This window comes from Calypte anna, chromosome 1 (genome assembly GCF_003957555.1).
Source record: "Calypte anna isolate BGI_N300 chromosome 1, bCalAnn1_v1.p, whole genome shotgun sequence".
In the NCBI taxonomy this organism is placed as follows: Eukaryota; Metazoa; Chordata; class Aves; order Apodiformes; family Trochilidae; genus Calypte; species Calypte anna.
The window spans coordinates 26606660-26631094 of NC_044244.1; the positions used below are offsets into that span (position 1 = coordinate 26606660).

Below are 24435 nucleotides of genomic sequence, written 5' to 3' on the forward strand. Positions count from 1 at the left end.
ATCGAGGGGGTGGGGAGTGGCAGGGGAACAGCAAAACAACCTTAAAATCCAGAAACAAAAAGCTCATGAAAAAAAGTAGTAACAATCCTCCCACAATTTCCCACTGCTTTTTACAGTATTTTAAAAAGATGATTTTTTAAAAAGTTTTCTATCATGTCTGCACACATACACAGTCATTTTAAACAATATAACCCTTACCTTTTAAAATCTGCAACCAGTTTCACATCTGCTATGACGAGCTTGTGTTCAATAATCATGTGTTTCAGGAGCTGGTTTTGTTCAGCCAAGAGATAACATTCTTCACAGAAAATACAAGGCACATAGGGAGAACTTTCTACAGGAGCAACACAAAGTGGTCTTTCTGGCAGAGACAAAGGCTCCAAAATACACTCTGTATCTAAAATAAATAAAAAAATTAATTAATTTTGACTAAGTGGATAAATCTACATCACTTGAGGCATTTGCCATTTTTGTTGCATGGATCATTCCAGCAACAAGGTGCTTGGAAGAGAGCTGACTGCATTATTTCTAAGGATGGTGGGAGGTCAGCACAGGACAGGTCTCTGCTATCTTCTCTAAATGAAACTCACTGACATCAAGCTGACATTAAGCCAAACAGAGACAAGAGCTCTGCTTATTACTCAAGGAAGTTTTATGATGAGATACCTACTTTTCTTTTTCTCAGTACCAAGTCTACCTATTGATACGAATGAAACTACTGTCTGTCACATTCCTCATCCTATCAGGAGGGCTTCAGACTGTACAGCACAGACTGTTTTTTATGTAAATCTTTTTCAATGATACTCCTATTATTTCACAACACTTCTAGCATTTTCTGATTGAATCTTGAAGAACTGTATGCATTTGTCTTGCCTTTTTTCCCCCCTATTAGCACCTCATTTACTGTTCTGTGATGAAGGAGGACTATTCCCGATAAAAGGTTACTGCCACATGGAAGCCTTTGTCATCTCAAACACCTCCTAACTGTACAGATGTTAAGAAGGGACCAGCCATGCCCCAAGAGGAACAGGCAGTGGTCCATGTTTGTACTAAACCACACCATTCAGACATAGGTTGCTCAAATGACACCACACAGTGATGAGCCACTGGCTGATGTTCTCCAGGTTTGCTGCTGGTTGTAGTTCAACAAGAGGATGGACTGCACAGTGCTGCAGTTGTACTACTAACAAACAGACTGACCCATTTAAACAACAGCAGTGTAAATCCATAAGCTCTTCCACTGGTATAAATTAGTGTAATTCATTAAGAAAAAATGTATGACCAACAGATTTTAACAGCTGGCCTCACCAGCCTAACCAAATTCCAGTCATTCAGAAATAAACCACAGTGTTCATTCTTCAAACAAATGATATCACAGTCTTTGGTAGGGATTTATCTTGGAAGCAAATACCAGTTTCAATATGCATCTTTGATTTTAGCTACATAAATTTTGGATAGCAAAAGGAGAATGAAAGCAACTGAAAAAGCTCCCCAACAGTTCCTGTGCTTTGAGAATTAAAAGAGAAAACATCATTGATGTCCTTGATTCTTGTGATATGAAGTTCTGCAGTAGAAGAATAAACTCTACGCCTCTGTATTCCTGCAGCAACACAAACAACTCTATATAAAAATGAAATTTCACAGAATAAGGAGCTCATCTCATCCAACAACTTCCTCAAGAAGGGCCACCTAGAGACAGCTGCCCAAGATGACACCCAGATGGCTTTTGAGTATCTCCCAGGATGGAGACTTCACAGCCTCCTTGGGAACCTGTGCCAGTGTTCAGCCATCCTCACTGTAAAAAAGGTGTTTACTAATGTTTAGACAGAACCTCCTAGGTTTTGGTTTCTAAAGATTCCTAAAGAATTAAGAAAAAGGCCTTATCCCAAGCCTATTGTTATGCTGGAATTTTAAAATGTGTAAGGTTAAAGGATGTTTAATTAACAATATCTATGAGTTAGAAGAATCATTGGAGGGCAATTATCAACTTATAAAATCCACACGTATGTTTCACATATTGTCAAGCACACCAAATTTGATAATTTGGTGCATATAGAAAAATTGAGAAGTAATTTGAAAAATCATAGCTGTTTAGCTTTTTTCCCAGTGCTCCCCCCTCATCCTTCACCAAGACTTTGAAATAACCAAAAAAGGGCTACAGTTTCAGATGGACCTGGGAAATTCCTAAAAGTTCTGTGATAAATTTCAGGGAAAGGAACTGAGAGGGGGACAGGATTCTGCCATCATCCATCACAGGTGCTGCTCAGCAGTGGCTGGCCAGCCAGGGTGGGCATGTCCCCAGAGCAAGGGACAGAGGCAAGCTGGAGCTACTGGGAGCCAGAGGTGGGAAAGGGTACAGAACTGTAAGACGTACAGATTCATCACTCCCATGCTGCTCCTGGAACAACACAGCTGCCCTGCTCAGCTGTTGAGGCTTCTACTTATGACATCTGAAAAATAAAGCTTCCTGAAAAGGCAGCAACTTGGCTGAAGACTGATGGTCAGGCTACACTGAATTCAGTTTATCTTATAAAGCTAAGCAGTGTGGAGAGATGGCAGCATGGAAAGCTTGGCATTACCTGGAGCAGTACTATTCCTCATGTCAATCTAACATTTTTCCTCTCACACCAGCCCACTGCCTTCCCACAAACATTTCTTCATTAAATTGTCATTGTATAATTTTTTGTATTTTTTCCTGCTTTAAGAACAACAGCTGCTACACTAAGTGCTAGAGCAATTCTCACAAAAGGATCAGCTCTCCCAAGCAAAACTAATGTTACCTGCAAGACTCTAGGTCTGTGCATTCTTAGAGTCAGCATTAGTCTGTAGCCTGAAGAATCATTAAAACATGTTTACTGGGAAAAGTGGAGCAACTTAATTTCCTTTGCAATTGCTGACTCCCACTGATGCCAAGAGAACTAAGAAGATAACTCTGTCAGCCAGTTCAGCTGTGCCCAGTGAGCAGCTACACTCCTTTTAGTTAAATTTTGATTTAGGTCTCCTGCAATGACATATTTAAACATTGAGAAGTCAAAATAAACAAGTGCCTACCTGCCTCAACCAACCAGCCAACCAACTTTCAAAGGTCAGGTGTGTGTGGCAGGAACTGCTGCTCAACAGAACCAAGGAGCTGATACAGTTACTTAGGATTGAGTATTTAGGAATGCCAATTGTTGGAGTTGGAAGAACAGAGCTGTTAATCTCCCATGGTAATGGTGAATTTCAGAAAGGAACAAACTGGGGTAAAGATTTTTTTTTGCTGCCCAGAGACAGTAGCTAATTACTGAAAGACAAGAACTTTAAATACAGACTACTACTGGACCAGTGTGGCAACTGCAGAAGCTCATGCAATATATTTCAAAGGCACTTAAAGGAGGAGGTGAGGGAAAAAAGAATCCATGAAATACCTATGTATTTACTCATCTGCAAAAACACTGAACAACAGAATAAATGCCCTGAGCTAAACAAAGATGCACAGCCTTTTGGATAGCACTTACTGGACTAACACATAGCACAAACATCAAAATAGTACAAGTAAAGCTAAGCATATTCTTGAAATCTCTGCAAAAGTAGCTAATTTTGATGCTGTATTTGGAGCAGAGGGGCCACAAGTACTGAAGCTGTAAACTAAAGCACCGCTAAGGGCTAACAGGGAAATAAAAACACTCAGCTCAAGGTCTTTGACTCTACCAGGACTACCACATGCAGAGGTACTTGAAAATGAGGGAAAAGCAGCAAGCTTTCCTCTTAAATCTACTGTCACAAGAATGACCTCACAGGGTCAGATTAAACATCTGTCTAGTGCAAGCACCCTGGCTGACAGTGGCAAGAAGCAATTACCTGGGGAAGTGTATAAAACAGGGTAAACAGACAGTTATCACACAAATAGCAGACTTCCAGAAAACTGACTGTGGAGAGTCTAAGTCACAGGCTGTACAAGTACCTCAGTTTGAAAGAATTTTATGGCTTCTTTTTTCCCACGGATTTGTTTCAGCACTGTTTGAAATTGTGGGTCTTTAACGTTTGCAAAAACCTGCAGCAACATTTCATGGTTTCCTCATTCCTTGGAATGAGGTCCCTCATTCCTTGTTGCCCTTGCTCAGCTCTTGGCTGGGTCTACTCCACCCATCTTCATGTGCTGAGGCGGGGGGTACTTTGAAAATGTCCCAAGTCCGGAAGAAAAAGGATTTCTAAATCACTGCAGTTTTTTGTCAGTCTCTTATCTATTTCTATTTTATTTCTAATATTTTGCTTGCTTTTAGGGTCATTGATTTAACCACTGAATTATTTTTAGTGCTTTTAAAGTCTCAGAGAAGTTGTGAAGCAGGTGTTAATGTCCAAGACAGTGGACACATCCTTTGTGTTCACCACTATGTCTGTTACTCTGCATTTGTTAACACTGAATAGCCCTTTTTTTTGTCCAGTTCATTCAGATACCATGAGATTTGTCTGCAATGCTTCCTGCTTATCACTTGGGAAAAGAAATGGGTATTAACAGCAAAATTTGTCACCTAATCCCCTTCCTCTTTTTGTCTGTGGTGAACAGCACAGGACTCAGATCCCCATGAGAACAGAGCCCTATAAAATCCATCCATCAAGTTTCTGCCAAATCATCCTGTCACCACTGAGTTTTCCTCCTCTGCTTAACAGGAAAACAGCATGACTGTTATGCTAATAGATAACCCAAAGGCTTCACAGAAATCCCAGTGAGCTCAGGAACCAAGAAAATCCCTCTCTCATTCACAGAATTGACAGTTGACACCATGTTGTACAAACTTTAACAGGGCAGATTAAATTGTGGTCATTTACAGCTAATTCAGATCTTAAAAATGTAGATTAGTAGAGGGAGACTACAGGAATACAAACTTTGAAAACAAACATAAGAAACATACATTAAGAAGTATACACCATTCTTTAAGGGAAAATAAAAATAATAGATTGATGACATTTGACACTGAGATGGTATAGAAATTATTTTGAAAATTATTTGGATTACCCAAGTTACTTTTAAAACTAGAGTAAGCATAATTTTTTTAATAAGCACCCATTGGATACTTACTGCAATGGAATCCTGATGCCATTACATACCATTACAACAGCTGAAAATTTAAAAAGGCTGCCTGTTACAGAAATTATGCAGGTTTATTTTATTTAAGAGTTTTTATAATATAGACTAGGTTAACCTTCACAGCCAATGAAGCAACAGGCTCAAAAGGGATTAATTTTCCTTACCAGAACATTTTTAGTTTCAAATACAATTGTTCTCAACTGAAAAGTAATGTTAGTTTGCACACTAAGTAAACATTACACCCACACAATTATAAGACAGACTATATTAATACAGGCAAGGTACTCTACCTGCACAATCACACATGTAATTATCACAAAGCAATATGGCATGTAATTTTATGGCCAATACAACAGATGTATCAGAAAGAAAAGGAGGGAAAAATTCAGCATTTGAAGATGAATTGTGGAAGGCAAGGTTCTCAGAGACAGCTTAGCCTGTGTAACAGCTTGCTGCCACCAAGAGCTGAAAGGATGTCTTGCTATTGTGTCCCTCTCTGCTTCATCCCACCACTATAACTATCTACTGTTGCCCTTCTGCTTGTGATGGCTCCTGTGCTTGCCAAGTCCTTTGATGAGTGGATTCAGCTCTCTCATGAGACAGAACTATTCACGTCTCCCTTTTGCTCAATAATGTCGAAAATGCTCCCAGAAGAGTCCACCAAGGGCATGAGCAGACTAAGGAGTGCGTGGCAAGAAGGAGCAAGATGAAACAAGACCTTCCTCTTTTCCTCTTAGCTTCCTCCTCTCTTCTCAGCATAACAGCCTCAGCTGCTTCATGTAGTTTTATCGTAAGCATCTTCTAAAGTGTGAAAGGTTCCATCTAAAGCATTACACACAAAAGAAAAGAAAACGTTAAGATTTTGCCACTGCACCTCTTAACAAGGACATCCAGCACTGGCTTGGGTTCTCAATACCCACAGCTGCCAGCACAGGCTTACACAAAGCACTTAAATGCAGTAAGAGCTGTTGTGCTCAATCCTCCTTGGTTGCACATCTGAACTTTGAGCTCTGACTAGATCTGGGGACTGCTGTATGGATCACGTTCTCTAACTGGAGAGAGGAAGTACTGGGGTTCAAATCAATGGGATAACTTCACTGGTACAACTCCTAACCTACATGGCTTGGCCCTAGGGTGCAACCTGCAACTGTGACTCAAGCACCGTAGCTCAGGGAGAAGTAAATCCCTCCAGCAGGGAGCCAGTGAGCAAGGAACTCCCTAAAAATCAGCCTGCAGGGAATGCTGAGCAGAGGGGCACTCATACCCATCTTTTTGAAGCTTTTCCACCAGATTAAAAGGAATGAGAGTCATGAGACCAGAGAGAAAGGAGATGAGTTAAAAGATAAGGGTTTTTAACTAGGGAAAAAGAAATCTAACTAATTTTAAAAAGATTAACCATTTTATTATCAGATAAAGTATACTCTTAAAATTCAAGACTGCATATAGTTTACGAAATGAAATGATGAAAAGGGAATTCATACAAATTGGCTTAAGATACATATTTACAGGCTTCATGTCACTTTTTGCAGTTAATGGTACAACAAGATTTTAGGATGAAGAGTATATTATGTAAATACAGACATGCAGAGTATATATTTATAAGTCTACTGTTGGTAAGACAAGGATAATGAAACAAAATAAGAACATCTGCTGGAATGTTAAGTGTCTTTCTAATTAAATCCAGTAGTTGAATGAATCAATTCATTACCAGCAAGTCTGGTTTATTATCTCATTAATACAGCTGGCTAATATTATGAGGAGATTAGCACAAGAACTTGAAATGATCCTAAAACAAAACCGAATGCAACAAAGATACACAGGCAAATGAAGCCAGCTAAACAATGAGTAAAAAACTGAGGCTTTTAGACACATGGACAACAAAGGGGAGAAAGAATGACAGGAAAAGAAGACACCTATCAAACCTGGCACCCCCCACTAACAGCGTAACAGATGCCAACAGAAAACAGAAAGGCTGAGCACCCTCCCCCAAACTCACCCTGATTACATGGCAAAACCAGTTATCAAAGTGACCAAACCCCCAGATATGGTATATTAGGGAAACAAGCTGGGTTTCTGTAGGTAATACTGCAGAAAAACACCAGTGCATTTAAAACTCTTTGGGAAATAAGTAGTTTTAAAGCTTTGTCTAGTATTGGAGGTTTTTTGAGCTGTAATGAAAAAGAGTATTGAGAAGCACTGGCTCAACACTTGAAATACACACATGACAGCTTTCCTGTTTTGCAGCCTTGGCACTGCATCTATTTGTTGGCACAGCACCATTCCCTAATTTGTGGTCATATTCTTGGAAGGGATTTTATACTGATTACAGGATTTTTCCTTTGTTTTCTAGTCTATGAAAGATGGATGACTAATGACTTGCCAAACAAACAGTATTCACAAACAAAAGCCCAAATAATAGAAATAAAACACCCTGTCATCATCCTCACTAATGCTACATGCAAATGTTTCTTAGTGAAAGAAGAATCAATGTACATAACAATTTCCTAGCTCTGTATATTAAAGCATTGAAACACTTCTATTAAGTTGAATTATCATTTAGTCTGAGTTCATGAGGAATTATTTTGCTATTCTGCTTCTTTACGCACTATGAATGATATTTAGTTAAAATGTGCTCTAGGAGAAAATACGTCCTGTAGCTTCCCCCTAGATCAGTCAGTCTCAAACCTGCCTGGTTTTTCATTGAATGCAAATGAGCACTTCAAAAGAGTACTTAATCCTACAGCTAAACCATGCCAGTTTTACAGTAACTGTACATACTCTGTAGCATCCACTGTCTGGGAATATGAGAATTTTCCTCCAGTCAAATGACAGTTTTAAGAAAAGCTGTGAGTTACCAACCCCTAATATCTCAGGGCAGAGTTTCTGTGGAGCAGGTGTCTGCTGGGAGCTGGAACTAACAGCAATACAACTGTGCTTAATAGCCATATTTAACAGGGCTGCTCTGTCGGGAAGCTTAGGATGTTGCAGTTTCATTAGCATTAACAAGTGTTGCTATGGGTACCAGAGCACAGGCATCAGAATAGGAGTGAATAGAAGGAGCGGAAAAGTGATTAATAAAAATGTGAAGTGTAGGAATTTTAATAAAACAAAACCAGTGTGCTTGCCAATAACATCATGTTTAAATAATAGGCTAGAGTACTGCCCAGTTCATCAGCAGGTATATGCCATTGCTCTGCATCTTTCTGCTTGAGCCCAGAAAGACAAACCCCTACATCAATAAAAACAAAGACCAGAGCAAAACCACTCTCTCACATTCAGAGGGATGAATACACACTGATGAAAGTGACCCTAATGAGTATTCATAGCAATATTTAAGTATTGATGCTAATATGCAATTTATAAATATTTAAAAAACTTCAGATAGGTTCTGTGCAAGCTCACAGCCACAAAATATTTCATTTCTGGGCAAGTGGCAGGGACTCGCACCAACCTAACTAAATGCAGGGTTTGATATCATGAAATTCGATAACATGAAATTATATTTATCTAATTCAGAATGAATTTCTGAATAATTTAAAGACACTGTTGAGAGCCACTCCAATTTCTATGATTGTTTTGAAGCAAAATTAGTAACGTTTCTGTTCACAGAACACTTACTGGGTGAAATGGAAGAATCTCAGTGCTTTCTGTATTGGACTCAAAATCCAAAGGCAATTCCTACTCTTTGCAAAACTTGGAAAACATATCTTACCCTAATTAGCGAAAGAATGTGTGTTTACCTTTTTTCCCCCCACTTCTCGGTCCAAAAGTTGGAATGAAAATGTGCACAGCAGCAGTAATTCCCTCAAGTGACAGCCCATGTGATATTTAATTAATGGGAGAACTTCTGCTTGGCTGTTTCATTAAACAGTGAAGGCTGTAGTTGGGATTCCACCTGCATCTGGTATTTCCTTGATTTCAGCAACATCTTCAAAGTATCTCCTGCATCTTAAAACACCCACTCTCATCCACTTTTGCCAGTCAATAAACTCCTACTGATTCCTTTGTTGGTGTCTCAGGATTTACTTCTGTTGTTTCCCTCCCCTACGGGTGCTGCTCTGGGCTCACAGGACAGATTGTGCCTATTTTCCATGAGATGCCCTGTGATGGGTATGCAGCTTTTCATTATTCCCATGGCCAAAACATGTTCACTAGTTTCAGCACGCCAGACTTCTACACCTGTAGCTGTAGCTTCCTTCTAACCCCACTCTGCCTACTCTTGCAGGATGCTCTTACCACTGTTTTCCTCTTCTAAACACTGTCAGCACTCGAACCTCCTCATGGATCTGACAGCAATCAGGAAACCAAACTCAGTTTCATTACTTGACACAATTTTCCATAAAACTTACTTATTTCCTTCTACCACTTGCTCTGTTCCTTGCCTGCTACTCAAACCCACGCAGTGCAGACACAGCATGTGTATGAGTTAACCATCAGCCATCAGTCTCCCTTTATCCCCCAGCCCTCTCTTTCCAAGATATGTAAGGGGTGAGTGTCAGGGAGATGGAGTTAGGCTCTTCTCAGTAGTGACCAGTGATAGGACAAGGGGTAATGGGTGTAAATTGGAGCATAGGAGGTTCAAGTTGAATATTCGAAAAATTTTTTTTACTGTAAGGGTGACAGAGCCCTGGAAGAGGCTGCCCAGGGAGGTTGTGGAGTCTCCTTCACTGGAGACATTCAAAACCCGCTTGGACACGTTCCTATGTGATGTACTCTAGGTGGCCCTGCTCTGGCAGGGGGGGTTGGACTAGATGATCTTTCGAGGTCCCTTCCAACCCCTAGGATTCTGTGATTCTGTGATTCCTTAGCTTTACCTTGGCCATATGATATCCCCAAAGCTTCTCCTTTTGGATGCAGTTTTCCTAGCAATCTTGATGTTTAGTTCTACAAACATTTATCTATGCAAACATTGTACTTAGGCAAACAATCTTACTCAGTTCAGCGGGCTATTTAACTTGTTACTCACCTGTATTTGCATGATGAGAACTGTGTATCATAGGTATATGGAGGCTGTCTTAAAGAATATCTATAAAGAACTACATCTGTCTACACTTTTTTGTCTTTAAACAGAAAACCAATAAAACAAATCAAGATGACTCTGAAGTGGTACTTAATACTCAGTGGTCTTCCCTGACATTTTCTCCATACTTAAATGTTTAATTAAAAAGATTTATACTTATGAATCACTTAGGCTTGTATGAATCATTATACTGGTTTCCAAAATAAAGGGCCACTTCAACAAAAAAAATATTTTTAAAGTAAACAACACCAACCTTTTCTTGTTTAGTGGGATCCCATGACATGGTAGATGTGGAGAGCTGAAATCCACCTTATGTATCACCATTAGGGATTAGAAGCCATGATTAAACCTTAATTTATTCTATGGAAAGATTAACGAAGTAATTATGTAGCCTGAAACTTTGAATGTTTAGTTACAAAGAAGATGAAGGAAATATCCAGCATAAGAATTTGAAATGGAAGAACAAATGTGGTCTTTTGTGTGGTTTTTCTTTTGTACTTACCACTCAAACCTAATAAATAAAACTAGTTTTTTTATCTGTTTAATTTGCTATTTAATACAAAGGTATAGCAAAGGTTTCACAGTAAAGCATAAACAATACCACATTTTTGCTATTTCACATGAAAAGTAACTATTCAAAAAAAAAAAGAGCACAACTTTTTGCCAAGTTGATCAAGACCATATAATATTGAAACTTTAAAATATATGCACTGGAAGTTGTCAAAAGTGTAGCATAGAGAGAGACACATATAGTATTTTGGTACTCGTAGATGTTACCATTGCCACTCTTCTGCAGATTCCTCTGCAAACATTAGAAACCTGGAAGTAACCATATCTTAATTTCCACTTACTGAAATTGTGATTTAAGCAAAGAAGAGGTCTTAACAGTATGTTTAATAAAGATAGTAACACTTATTCATTGCTACAAATTATTCTTCTGGTGCCTTTAAGAACTACTGTACTAAGCCCAGTATCTTCTATGCCCACACTGTTATATAAAATGTTTTAATTAGTTTACTACTTACTTCTTGTTATCAGTATTTAGTAGTGATCAATAACTCATTATTACAAGGATTTTCCTTATCTTTTCTCTTGTCACCTGTCCTTTTCCTCTAACAGGATTCAATTCCCAAGCATGTTTATCCTCTTGATGTTATAAAAGGATTGCCTAGGTCTTTTAAAATTATTGCTTTACATTCAGTAGCTAAAGGGCAGGCTGTGTGATTTTCCTTTTAAAACCTAAAGCTTGCGTTAGCCATTCCTATGAGACACCTCCATGTCATTATGACAGGAATTTTTACCATGCTGCTGAATAAAATGTTTACATCACAGGGTTTCTAAATCTTTTTCCATTGGTAAATATTACTTGAAAAAGAAAACTATTTGAGAAAAACAACTGAAAATAGTGGGAATTTTTAATTTTAAATGTCATTTTAATTTTTTTCAGACTCATAAATTAGAACTAACCTCAAAGTGCATCCTGAGAAGTCCCATTTCTGGGAACCTGATGCATGTGGGTTTCACACTTACAGAACAGGTTGAAATTTCTCTCAGGTTTTCTGAAGGAGTTTCCTGATATCTGAAAGCCTTCAAGAATTAATTGTTTAACTGAATTTTGTACTTAATGAAGAATTAGTACGAGAAAAAGGCCCTGTAGCATTAGAAGCTCTGTGATCTCTTGCTGCTTTCCCGGTGAACTGGAGATTTTCCAGATGAAGAGTAGCAAAAGAAGTTGTTTCTACTTTTAGAATCAAACACCCATACATTGGTATTCAGACTGGAAAAAACGTCTGAAGAGGACAGATCAATAATGTGATCAACATAGTTCAGCTTAAGTGGTGTCTTAGCTCAGGAAAACAAAGCTCAGACTGTATTTCAAATAATCCACTATTTATACTCTTTATAAATATATTTTGGAAAATTAACTTCAGAAGAAAGTATTTTCAAGTCAGAGATCAAATATTAATGGCACTCAGATCAAAGGGAGATCTCACAGCAGGATATAACAAATTTCTATGAGCATATTTTGACTTTGTCCTAGGGTTTGAAGTTAATATTTTTATGATTCTGGACTTCTCTTGTCCTTCACACATTCATTAAATATATGACACAGATCTTGTCTTCTTAAGTATGGTATACACTTACTGTTACTGTTAATGTAATTCAGGGACATTTATGATAAAATAATTGACGTTCATTTCCTCAAGAAACAGAATTAGAATGCTAGAATTAGTGACACAAGCTGTTTATGTTTTTCAGGCAACATTTTGCTAACTGTATAAATACATACAGACTCCTGAACATTAAATTAGTACAGTAATAACACAGGCTGCATGTTTTCATCCCATATAAGACAAAATCAAATTAAAACCTCAAGCAGGATGTTTTCTGTTACATACCAGCCTTCAGAGATAAAGCTCTATCTCATTTATTCATGCATTACTGAGTCATAATAAAATTCAGTGCTGGCACACTGGTCAAGACAAATGCTAGCAAAATGCTCTGGTGACAGCAGGATCACTTATTAACTGCACAGATTTATTTCACAACCATTCCTGGTTTTGTGTTGTGAGTCTTGTGCACTTCCATCACAGGACTGCCAGGGCTGACCTGCAGCACATGTCACTAACTCTAGCAGTGGTCCTGAATGGCAGGATGCTGTGCCATGCACTACTCATCAGCTTTAATCCCTCTTCTTGCACTTCTCAGCACAGCTCTGACCCACACAAGTCCTGCCACCCCTGATCATCCTCCAGCTGCTCTGTGCATTGGTTGGGTTTGGAAGGAGTTTTGCTGCACACGGAACAGATTCATCTGGACTCCAGGCATGTACAAAATGCACTGCAACCCCTAGAAGAGACATCTGGGTCTAAACCAAGGGGCACTGCTTCAGACAGCTTTGAAACATCTGCACATGGAGGCTTTTTGCTATGGGAAGGCTGACTACATGCAAAGCAAAGCAAAAATGCCAAACTGTGCAATATAGCTGCAGGGACTGTGGCACTGATTGCCTTTATCTACCATTCATGTGGACAGAGTCATGCTATGCCATACCAGCTTGTGAGGTTAAAACAGATGGCACATCCAGTTATAAAGCTTCTACCAGAGCGATACAGAGAAAGCTTTTAACCTGCTACTACTACAGAGAGCATGAAACAGGAGAACCTGCTCCATGGGGATGGAGCCACCAATGACAAATGAGAGGATGATATCCCAATGAGCAAGAATAAAACAGAAGCAGCTGGGTCACTTCACACTGCAAAGTTTTAGCCCTGGCTACAAGACAGGGTATGGTGGAAAGACATACACAAGGCTTAGAATGGCTATGAAGGCTGTTTGAACAGACAGGAACTTCACCTATACAGAAGTTAAAATACTTAACATTTGTAATTTCTCAATAATTAGGTCCTCTTCTTCCTTTCTAGCTGCCTGCTCTAACTAACAAACATATCCCAGTTTAAGCCCTGTATCCCCTCATACACAAAGCTGGCTAAAGTCTCAAAAGGGAGAAAAAGTCTTTATCACCTGTTTATACATTAGGGACACACCTTGGCATCCACCACTGGCTACAAGGAATCACAGTTTTGGTGCTCTTCCTGAAAACTGGTGTTCCCCAGAAAACAAATCAAAACAAAACAACAGTGAGCAGGGTGTTTCAATAGGCATAACAAACTATCCTGGTGTTTGTCTCACTCTTGGAACATGAGAATAACTTGTAATACTTCCCTAGTCCACACCTCTGTATCTAAATAAAGCATGTCCACATCTATTAATTTGTTCACACAAAGAGAAAGCCTTTCAGATAAGAAGCAGGTATTTCCTGAGACAGGTTAAACAATTTAATTAATCTGTAAACTGATGAACCACCGTTCCCTGTTGCTCCACTGCATGGAACAGAAGGCCTGAGCAGAGATTGCAAACAACTTAAGGGGTTTAACATGCAAACAAGTTGTTATGTTTAGCCTATTCTGTGGTCCATAGGCACATGCCCACAAGGTAGACTGAAGCAGCTGACTTCTTGAAGAGGTCCACTTAATACATAAAGCTGCTAGATGATACTTAATAGCTTGCTCATGTATCAAAGCCTTTACCTGTTTCTGAGCAAGCAGGAATGAGTTTAGACTACTGAAATTAAATGCAGATCTATGTCCACTACTAGAGGGATAAATTACATCTAAAAAAGACAAAGGCCATCCACCTTCATTTTTTAAGATACAGAAGTTTTCTGAATTCAGAGAAAACAACCCAGCAAGCCTTTATTAGGTATTTTTGAAGAACAAAACATTTTGTGTCTTGTGCTAAGAGCAGCTGCTTACTCATGCTGAGGTGTGGGGGACATCCCTTTGTCCTTAGATAAAATACAGTGCACATTTGTAACACAATTATTTGTAAAATTATGGCAGTATCACAGGCAGTTCAGATCTGTATTGCCAAACGATATAGCTCACTACTTATTTTATTAATCCATTACTATCCATTTAATGAAATACTTCAGTTCATTTGTATATTCTCCCATCATCAGTTTTTTCTTCTTTTTTAAGCAATGTACTATGGAAGGCTAAAACCACTAACACTTCATTGCAACATTATATGAAAAGACTTTGCCTTTTTACTCTTCAAAAACAGAAGCACTTCAAAGATCATTTTATCACCCATAACTTGGTAATTTCCAGCCCTCCATAAGATCCACATGCTTATCAGGTAGCTATTCAAATGAACAAGATTGCATCTTTAATTAAAAATCATAACAAATGTTCTTAAAACATTTAAAAATAGCACTGTTTCAGGACATTAATTTTTATAATCATAGTAAAATAAATTTTGTTGCACTTAATTAGTGAACTTATCTTCCAGGTGTAATTGCTAGTCATTCAGTTTACAATGATTAGCCTCTGTCTAACCAAGATACTTCATGGAGCTTATAACAGCTGCTGGTAGAAGTAATCTCTTCTTCCCCACTCCAAAACCTATGGTAAAGTGGAAGCCCCAAGGTCTTGAAAACCTCCAATGAATGCATAGATTTACTGCAAGAAACAGATCACAAGTGGTACTCAAGATGCATGGAAGTCTACTATATAGGAAAAACCAAGGATGCAACCATGTGTGTGAATGCTTGGAACTGGCTGGGTGTTTAAGGAAGGATATCTATCAGGATGCTAACCTCTATGGTCATGGTATGGTTATGGTATGCCTGACCTCAGTGCCTGGCAGGGTCATGGAACAGATCATCCTCAGTGCAATCACACAGCACCTGCAGGATGGGCAAGGGATTAGACCCAGCCAGCACGGGTTTAGAAAGGGCAGGTCATGCCTGACCAACCTGATCTCCTTTTATGATCAGGTGACCCGTCTGGTGGATGAGGGGAAGGCGGTGGATGTGGTCTACCTGGATTTCAGCAAAGCGTTTGACACCGTCTCCCACAGCATCCTCCTGAAAAAGCTGTCAGCCCACAGCTTGGACAGGAGCACCCTGTGCTGGGTTAAGAACTGGCTGGAGGGCTGGGCCCAGAGAGTGGTGCTGAACGGTGCTGCATCCAGTTGGCAGCCGGTCACTAGTGGTGTCTCCCAGGGATCAGTGTTGGGCCCGGTTCTGTTCAATATCTTCCTTGATGATTTAGATGAAGGGATTGAGTCCATCATCATCAAATTCACAGACGACACTAAGCTGGAAGGGAGTGTGGATCAGCTGGAAGGCAGGAGGGCTCTGCAGAGGGACCTGGACAGACTGGAGAGTTGGGCTGATTCCAACGGGATGAGGTTCAACACAGCCAAGTGCCGGGTCCTGCACTTTGGCCACAACAACCCCATGCAGCGCTACAGGCTGGGGACAGAGTGGCTGAGAGCAGCCAGTCAGAAAGAGACCTGGGAGTCTGGATTGACAGGAAGCTGAACATGAGCCAGCAGTGTGCCCAGGTGGCCAAGAAGGCCAATGGAATCCTGGCCTGGATCAGGAACAGCGTGGCCAGCAGGTCCAAGGAAGTGATTCTGCCCCTGTACTCAGCCCTGGTGAGGCCACACCTCGAGTACTGTGTCCAGTTCTGGGCCTCTCAGTTCAGGAAGGATATCAAGGTCCTGGAGCAGGTCCAAAGGAGGGCAACCAGACTGGTGAAGGGACTTGAGCACAGACCCTATGAGGAGAGGCTGAGGGAGCTGAGGCTGTTCAGCCTAAGGAAGAGGAGGCTCAAGGGAGACCTCATTGCTGTCTACAACTACCTGAAAGGAGGTTGTAGCCAGGTGGGGGTTGGTCTCTTTTGCCAGATGACTTTCAACAAGACAAGAGGGCATGGTCTTAAGTTGTGCCAGGGGAAGTTTAGGTTAGATGTTAGAAAGAATTTCTTTTCGGAGAGAGTGATCAAGCATTGGAATGGGCTGCCCAGGGAAGTAGTGGATTCTCTGTCCCTGGAGATATTTAAAAAGAGACTGGATGTGGCACTCAGTGCCATAGTCTAGCAACCGCAACGGTGGTTCAAGGGTTGGACTTGATGATGTCTGAGGTCCCTTCCAACCCAGCCAATTCTATGATTCTATGAAATAATCAAACAGAAACATACAGATAGGGGTGCGCAGGATGAGCCCACTAGGCTAATGTCTGAGGGACTCAGATGAATGAACAGATGAGAAGTGGCAGCTCCATGTGTGGAGCAATGCCTACTCCATCACCTTGCTGGGATTTTCACCTATGGCAGTGTGCAGCCAGGATCTCCCTATTCACAGACTTAAGGAAGGAGGTAATCTGCTCACTTGGGGCTGATCTGAATAGGAGAGATAGTATAAAAATGTGTGGGATGGGAGGGCATCTGGTTCATTACCTTATTTGGTTAAGGACTAATCGGTATAAAAGAACTAACAAATAATAAGGACAACAGATTACACACAAATATTAATAAGCAGCTGATAACAGAGACAGAACACTGCATTTGGTTCCCTACAGGAACTAATGCCATTAAAGGAGCTACTCAGACACAGCCTTAAACAGCTTCAACCTGAACTCTGTCACTGAGAAGGGAGGGGAAATGTGATTATCATATGTATTACAGTGTATTTGAGGGTGGTTGTGAGATTGCATGAAATTTGCTGTGAGATACCAGAAAAGGCTGGCAGGACTGTACTTACCTTACAGGAAATTCAGAGGAGGCTAAAGGAAGAAAGTGAAGGATGGAGGGGAACAAACATCTGAAAACAGAGGTGGGGATAATAAAAAGGTCCAGTTGTATTCACACAGGGTGCTGGTGGGTACATTTTTCTTGTCAAACCCTGTACCTGATCACCAAAGTCTTCCTTTCTTCTTACTAAATCATTTCTTTTAATGCTGTTTTGTGTAACTCACCTTCTGTCACCTTCTGCAGCAGTTTGATGCTGCTGCAAGGCCTCAGGGCCAGAAGCTGCAGTTCATAAGGTCAACGGGTCCAGGAATCAGTGTCTAGAGAGACCATGTTGTGTCTGTATTTTCCTTGTGAATACAACCCTGTATGTATGGTGTTTGTATGTGCAATTTGCTAACAAGGTTCAACCTGCAGTAGGGATTGAGTAGAAAGGGACCTATGTCAGGAAATATGGAAAGTCTGAGTCAGTGGCTGGCAAAGGGGCCCAAGGAGCAGCCATGGGAAGAGGTGACACCTGGCTAGGCAGTCCAGCCAAAGCACTTAGACTTTCTGCTAATATTTGAGAGATCCATGACCATGAGTTGCATGTGAGACAAGTGTGACTGTTTCCATCCTGATAGACAATGCTAAATCAGATTTGCTGGCAAATAGGACTAAACTTGCATTCTGGTAAGAGGGCCCAGGTATCAGATGAGTTTAGGTCATGTAATATTCAAGTGATCCAGGAATGCAGGTGTGCTTCTGAATCTGACAGTGAAGGTGCCTGTTTTCACTAGTGCACTGTCAATCTGGATCAGTCTTTACCATCCCCAATGGGACTCAAAGTCCCATGCTCCTTAATCCTCCACATCTTGAGACTTGGCTTCAGGGCAGAGCACAGCCACATATATTGCTGCCATTGCCATTTTCCTCCCTGCCTGGCTCTCCCAAGGAAATGGGATTAGAAAGGGAGTAAAAGAAGCACTTTCCCTTTCTGGAAGAACCCTAAGTGGCCAGATGCCACTGCCAGAGAATCCCTTTAATTGCTCTTTCTGCATGGCCATCCTGATCCATGCTAAGGGACCCTGCAGCTCCATACCCTCTAACATAGCTTAGAGTAGCAAACATTAAGTTTTTATGTCATTACAGTGTTATCTTCAGAAGTTACCAATAACCTGGGGAAATATCATAAGAGAGGAAAAAACAAAACACTCATCCACTCCAGCTTCCAAACCAGAAGTGAAGCAGCAAAGGAGGCCAAATCCCAGCTGTGTTTTAGCACATGGGAGCAAATAATTTCCTTGCTTCCCCCACTCCAGGACAGTTTTGGGGTTGAATTCTAGCTGCAGAGCTCAGTAGGAAGAAGGCTTAAAGAGAAATTTAATCCTTCTGACACCTTATTTGCTCCTGCTTAAGTGCAGAGATTATGACACTGCCTATAGCCAGGTACCTCACATAGCAATGGTGCTCTGACATGCCTTGCCTAAAAACCTTCTGTGCTGTTGTGACTTCATTTGGCCTAATGAAGTTTAATATTAGAGTGCAGGAACTAAGACAAGAGATAATACTACTGGAGAGCCAGGAATGGAAATGTTAGAGGCATGATAGATACAAATTGGAGGTGAAAATTAGTAAAGGAAAAAAAAAAAAAAAAAAAAAAAAAAAAGAGGGAGAGGCAAAACCAGCAGAAGAATAGATCATCAGGGTGAAAACAGGATCCAGAAGCAGTTTGTGGACAAAATCTGGTGAGATGCATGGCAACAGCACAGGAGCAGGGAGACAGAAGGAAGAGCTGTGGGCAGGGGAGGAGCAGCTGGTGGTATGGAAGAGAAAGGGACATTAGGAAAGGATGTCAGGAGGCAGAGGAGATCAGGTTAGTTGGGCAGGACCTGCCTTTTAGAAGTGAAGAGACAACTGGATCGAGACCTTTCTTTTTTTTTTGCTAATACATACACAGCTGAACTTTTGTCAGCTGAAACTGAAAAGAAGGCAGAAAAGGTACTGAGATACACAAACTGGTGACTGCACCCTAGCCTGAGGTTTAGCTAACATGAGAAACTACTGGATACGAGGAATGGCTCAAAATAAATAAAAGAGTGAAAAGCTTTAGGAAAGAGGAAAAAGTTGCCAAGAACCCTGTGAGGAAGGGCTGGCTTTCAAGTAGTTAAGAGATGGCCAGGCTTCACAAAGGCTTGGTGGGGTTGGACCTGCTAGGGAGTGAAATCTTGCAAGGTATACAAGGCCCAGGTAACTGCATCAGTGATGCTGTGTGAGGCTGAGACCCCTCAGCTAAATTCTGCAGAATTATCAGGTGCAGTCATGCATCAGGCAGGGATTGTCATGCTTGAGCAGAAAGAGACCCTCACCTGGAAATATTGGGTGTCTGAGTCAGTGGCTAGGCAAGGAGCCCAGTGCTCACAAATACTTGGAGCCCTTATTGGTAATCAAGCAGCCTGTGAACACAGGGGTGCTTGCAAATCTAAAGTAGAATTGCCTTTTCCCAAGTAAACATCAATCCTGGTCAGAGGGGAGGAACAAGACCAAGCTACCCCTACACTTGTTCATATGAGTTCTGACAGTGCTTATGTGGGTATGACAGAAGCATTGCTCTGTGGATGCCTGTTTTCAGAAAAAATTTCAGTTTTATGGTTCTGCATGCCTCTTCTGAATGCATGCTCAGCCTTACTACTGGCCAGACCCGCAGGCAGAACAGCAGCAGTTGCATCCATCAACCCAGAGGGAGAAACCTCTCAGGTCTGAGACTACAGGAGGCTGGCTCTCAGTAACAAGGAAAAAAGAACCTCTGGATCCCAGAGTACACTGGGTTTGAGCAGCTCTCACAGCATCCTCAGCAGAGCAAACTCAGAGCTGAGCAATGGAAGTGATGCTTACAGTATCAGGAACAAAATATCTTTCGCTACAGCATCCTTTAGGTCGCAATGAAACAAGGTAGATTTGTGCAAGACTAGTCAAACCTTTTCTCCACAGTAAGGTGAATTCCCTTAAAAATGAGACACAAAAGACAGATGTGGAAGGAATAAGAATAACATGCTGTGCTCTGGCATGATACACTTCAGCTGCATGATATGAAAAAGCATTTGAGCACATTAAGACCTTGAGCAGGAAACCGTAACTGTCAGATTGCTGATGAAGCTATGAAAGACACACTTCCAGAAGAAACCTAATTTTAAAATCCATTGACAGATGCTGTAAGAAATGTTGATTTGTAGCATAATTAATGAAGACTGAACAAATTGTACTGTGGACAGTGATGAGTTCATTACAAGCCACTGGGTGAAGGATGCTGGAGGGAATTAACTAGAAAGCAACACCGTCCTGGATTAGAATACAGAAGTGCAAAGTTCCCTGTCAATAAGAAACAGCAACACAGGGAAAAATATTTTATGTAACTTTCCTATATATTTCCTATATATTGTCTCCAAAGAAGAGACAGGTGCACAAGCAAGTACAAAAAAATCACTAGAGCTAATAGCCTGGTAGAAATTAAACCTGTGAAAGAATAAGGATTTTTAGTCAGAGACAGGGAAATGATAAATATAAGGGCAAGGTATTTTCTTTGCCCAGAATGTGATTTGTCATATCAGATCTGTTTACTCTTAACGACTGGGCTCTAAATGAATAATTTTGAGAAGGGTATTTCAGCTGCTGGGTAGTCTTGTCTTTGTTCAAGGGATGAAGAGAGATGGGCTCTGAGCCTAATATAAACATGCTGAAGTCAGTCATGGTTAGCATGACGGACTGCAGTTAAAAGGCTATGGCAGAATTTCATGGCTTTCAGCCAGCATGTTGGCAGCCCTCTCTTAGGGAGACAGGGATAGCTTGGATGCACATGGAAGTCTACAGGCTGGGGTGGAAGTTAGACTAGCATCTATTGTTTTGATTTTCAGTAGTGACTTTTACATGTTTCACCACGTAGAGATTCACAGGGGATGAAAAGCAAGTTTGAGAGCAAACACACTGAAAGTTCACTAATCCTTTCAATGAATGTTTGAGCTCACTAGCAGGAAAACAGCGTAAGTTTCTGAATTCCAATGGAACAAACTTTTTTTCACACTGGTGCCAATGTCTTTGGAAGTGTTACCTGGCAAAACCTCATGGTAACTTCATCGTCTGTAGCACCCCACAGTCCTATACATGGTTTCTTACAGAAGACTTGCACAGACGAAAGTGACCATCCCTTTACACAGTTATAAAGCTTTGCCTCCAGGTGCAATTACAAAAGAGCTCTAGAAGGGTCTGGCTTTTCATGAAGAAGAGGCTGATGCCAACAGACTGCAACACAGAAAGAGTACTTTAACTACTAGTATAAATTAAGTGGTATTACTTTTATGCAGAGACAATACTAGAGAAACACACAAAGGTCACTTTAAAAGTTTGACAACTAGTAGGATGAACACTGATTATGTGCATTCTAACTCTAGGTTAGAAACTGCCTGCTTTCACATGACTTTCCATATGTTGTGTCCTTCACACTACTGGTAACTTAAAAATTTAACTTGAAAATAGAAACTAAAAGACAAACTGAACTGAAAAAATACTGAGATTTTTTTGTTTGTATTAAAGTAAATTATTTCCCAAAGAATCCAGTTACCAGTTCAGAATAATGATTTGTTTGGAAAACATTTTTTAAAACCACACATACTCATCTTAGAGACAGCCTGTACCCAGTGAGGCCTGCAGAGCAGCATCACATCACTGGAGTTTCTCCCCCTTTCTTCCATCTGTTCCCTCCCCCAGGACCACAAGATACAACTCCAGCTTCTGCTCCTGCCTCTCAGCACCCGGGTTTCTTCAACAACGATCAGTTCAGACTGCAGATCTGCAATTTACCTGAGATGAACTCTAGCCAGGCTGCTTCAAGAAGGCCACAGACATTCAAGGCTCAACAAGGACGGAGACCTCGCTGTTCGCACTGCTTAAGGCACCTCACATCCCTGGCTGTCACCCCCGATGGTCCATTTGTGCTCCTCGCTAAACACCATCTGCTTTTCCTTATATCTGCGCATGTATGTTGCCGAGATGCGGATTCATACGAGAAGTCAAAAAGCCACCCAGTCTGACAGCCCGATGTCCCACCTACCAGGCACGCTGTCGGCACCAATTCCACCGCCAGCACAACTCACTGACAAAACCTCCCCCGGTCCTCTCACCCTCATGTGCTAAATTAGGGGTTTTACTACAAAGAATGGCACCAAGCAGAAATAGAGGATCTTGTACCCACCGGGAGGCGGGGACGGGGATACCCGGGACTCTCCCTGGAAGCCCGCTCCGACAGGCGACCGGCGCGGCCCACAGCGCCGGGCCCGGACGGCTCTCGGCCGTGCCACACGTGTCCCCCGCTCCCCACCGCCGGTACCTCGTCCCACAGCCGGTACCTCGTCCCGCCGCCCGGCCCCGCCAGCGCCGAGCCAGCGGCCGCGGAGCCGCCGGCAGGAGGGGATCGGGGGATCCGCTGCGCTTTCCCGCAGGGCACTCACCCCCCTCTTCCGCCGGCCCGCCAGCTCCGCGGGACGCTGCCATGCCGCCTCTCCGCTCCTCCCTCCCTACCGGTGTCAGGCGGCCTCCGGGAGCCGAGCTCCGCCCCACCCCGCCCCGGCAGGGAGCGCGGGGCCAGCCGGGGTTCGTAGTCTCTCCCCGAGCCGCGGGCGAAGAGGGGCGCGGCCGCGCCGAGGCACTACGTTCCCCGGCGTGCAGCGGGACGGGGCATATAAGTGGCTGGCGAAGGAGCGCGCTTAAGTCAGTCCGTCAGTCCGCCCGCCCGGCAGAACAATGCTTTCCCCGCCGGGGCCGGGCAGCCGCGGCTGAGGCGCGGCGGGAGCAGCCGGGCAGTGGGAACGCTCGCCGGCACCGCTGCTCCCAGCGGAGGGGCTGCCGGCCGGCGAGGAGGAGAGGGTGGGCGGGCGGGCGGGCGGCTGCACGCCGCCAGCATGTGGATACCCACGGAGCACGAGAAGTACGGCGTGGGTGAGTGAGAGAGACAACGAGCGGGGCAGCGCGGAGGCGGGGGGTAGCTCATCCCGCGGCGGAGCGGACTCGTCCCTCCGGGCCGGGGCGGGCTGCTGCCGTCTCCCGCGGGAGCGCAGGCAGCGCCCGCCTGTGTGAGGGGACGCGTCGCCCTCTCTGCGCGGCGAAGGTCGGGAGTCCCGCCGGGGCGCGGAAAGGGCTCCCTTCCCTAGAGGTGTAACAAAGGGCAGGCGATGCCCGAGACAAGGTTTGGCAGCTCCCGGCGCTGCTCGGGAATGGGACCGGACCCCGCCACCCAGGCGGGCGCTCGGCTGCTCCTGGCTGGCTCTGGTGGAAAGACTGGCGTTTAACGGGGAACAAAGCAGCCTAAAAAAAAATACCGCTGCGAGTGGCGACCCGGAGGGGAGAAGGTCTCCGGCGGTGGCGCCGCGGGGAGGAGCGGGCGCAGGAGCGGGGCCGCGGGCATTGTTCGCGTGTCGGGGGTTTTGTCGCTGCTTCGGTGGCAGCCAGACAAAGTATCGCTTGTGGGAGTCGCGCTTCCTTGCTTATTTATTCAACTTTGCCCGGTGCAGGGCTCTGAAGCCCGTTGATTTGACTTACGAAGTGATCAGGGAAGCTCACTGTGATATATCTATGTATATATAATTTATTTTTTTTTGACACCGCCTCTAAAACCCGCCGACACTTGGTGAGCTCTGATGGCTCGTCCCGGACAATAGCCCTATCTAACACCGATGCAGAACTGTTACACAGAGCTACTAGCGTAGTAAGCAGCTTTCTGTCTGTTTACATCGCGGTTGATCGCAGAGTTGTGTTTGCTGCGGAAAAAGCAGGAGGAGCGCGGAGCTCGCCTTTGTTTTTGTGTTTGTGTGTGTAGCGTGTGTGTGTGTGTTGTGTGTGTGGTGTGTGTGTGTGTGTAGCAGCTCTCTGGCGAGCTATTAGCGCGGGAGCCAGCTCCGTGCCATGCCGCTCCGTCCCGTTTGGAGTTGATCCCAGATGTTGTCTTCCAAACGTTAAATTATAGAGATCATCGATGGATTTTATTTCCTTGACTTCTTTACTTGTCAGGTCACAGCTGGGTTGCAAGATATTGATTAGTCCTGCCACCCGCCTTTCTCTACGAGTTTGGGCAGAGGCTTAAAAACCACTCTTGGATTCCCTGGAATGGCATGCTGGATATTAGCACTCAAGTATTTCAAGCTGCAGCCTTCCCTTCAGTCTATTTTTTTTTTTTTTTAATTTTTGAGCACAAAATGCTGTTTCACAATGGGAGTATTCTT

The 24435-nt window shown here is 42.7% G+C and overlaps 1 protein-coding gene across 1 annotated transcript in view; it reads right to left on the reverse strand.

The window, feature by feature from the left end:
- ZNF277 (zinc finger protein 277) overlaps positions 1-22734 on the reverse strand; it is a 54132-nt gene extending 31398 nt beyond the window's left edge. Inside the window, exons 1-2 of the mRNA XM_030456156.1 lie at positions 22669-22734; positions 199-397 (exon numbers count right to left, since the gene is read on the reverse strand). Coding sequence (XP_030312016.1) covers positions 199-397; positions 22669-22711 — 242 coding nt within the window. The 5' untranslated portion in view covers positions 22712-22734. The remainder of the gene's footprint in view (positions 1-198; positions 398-22668) is intronic.
- Positions 22735-24435: the final 1701 nt, after the last annotated feature.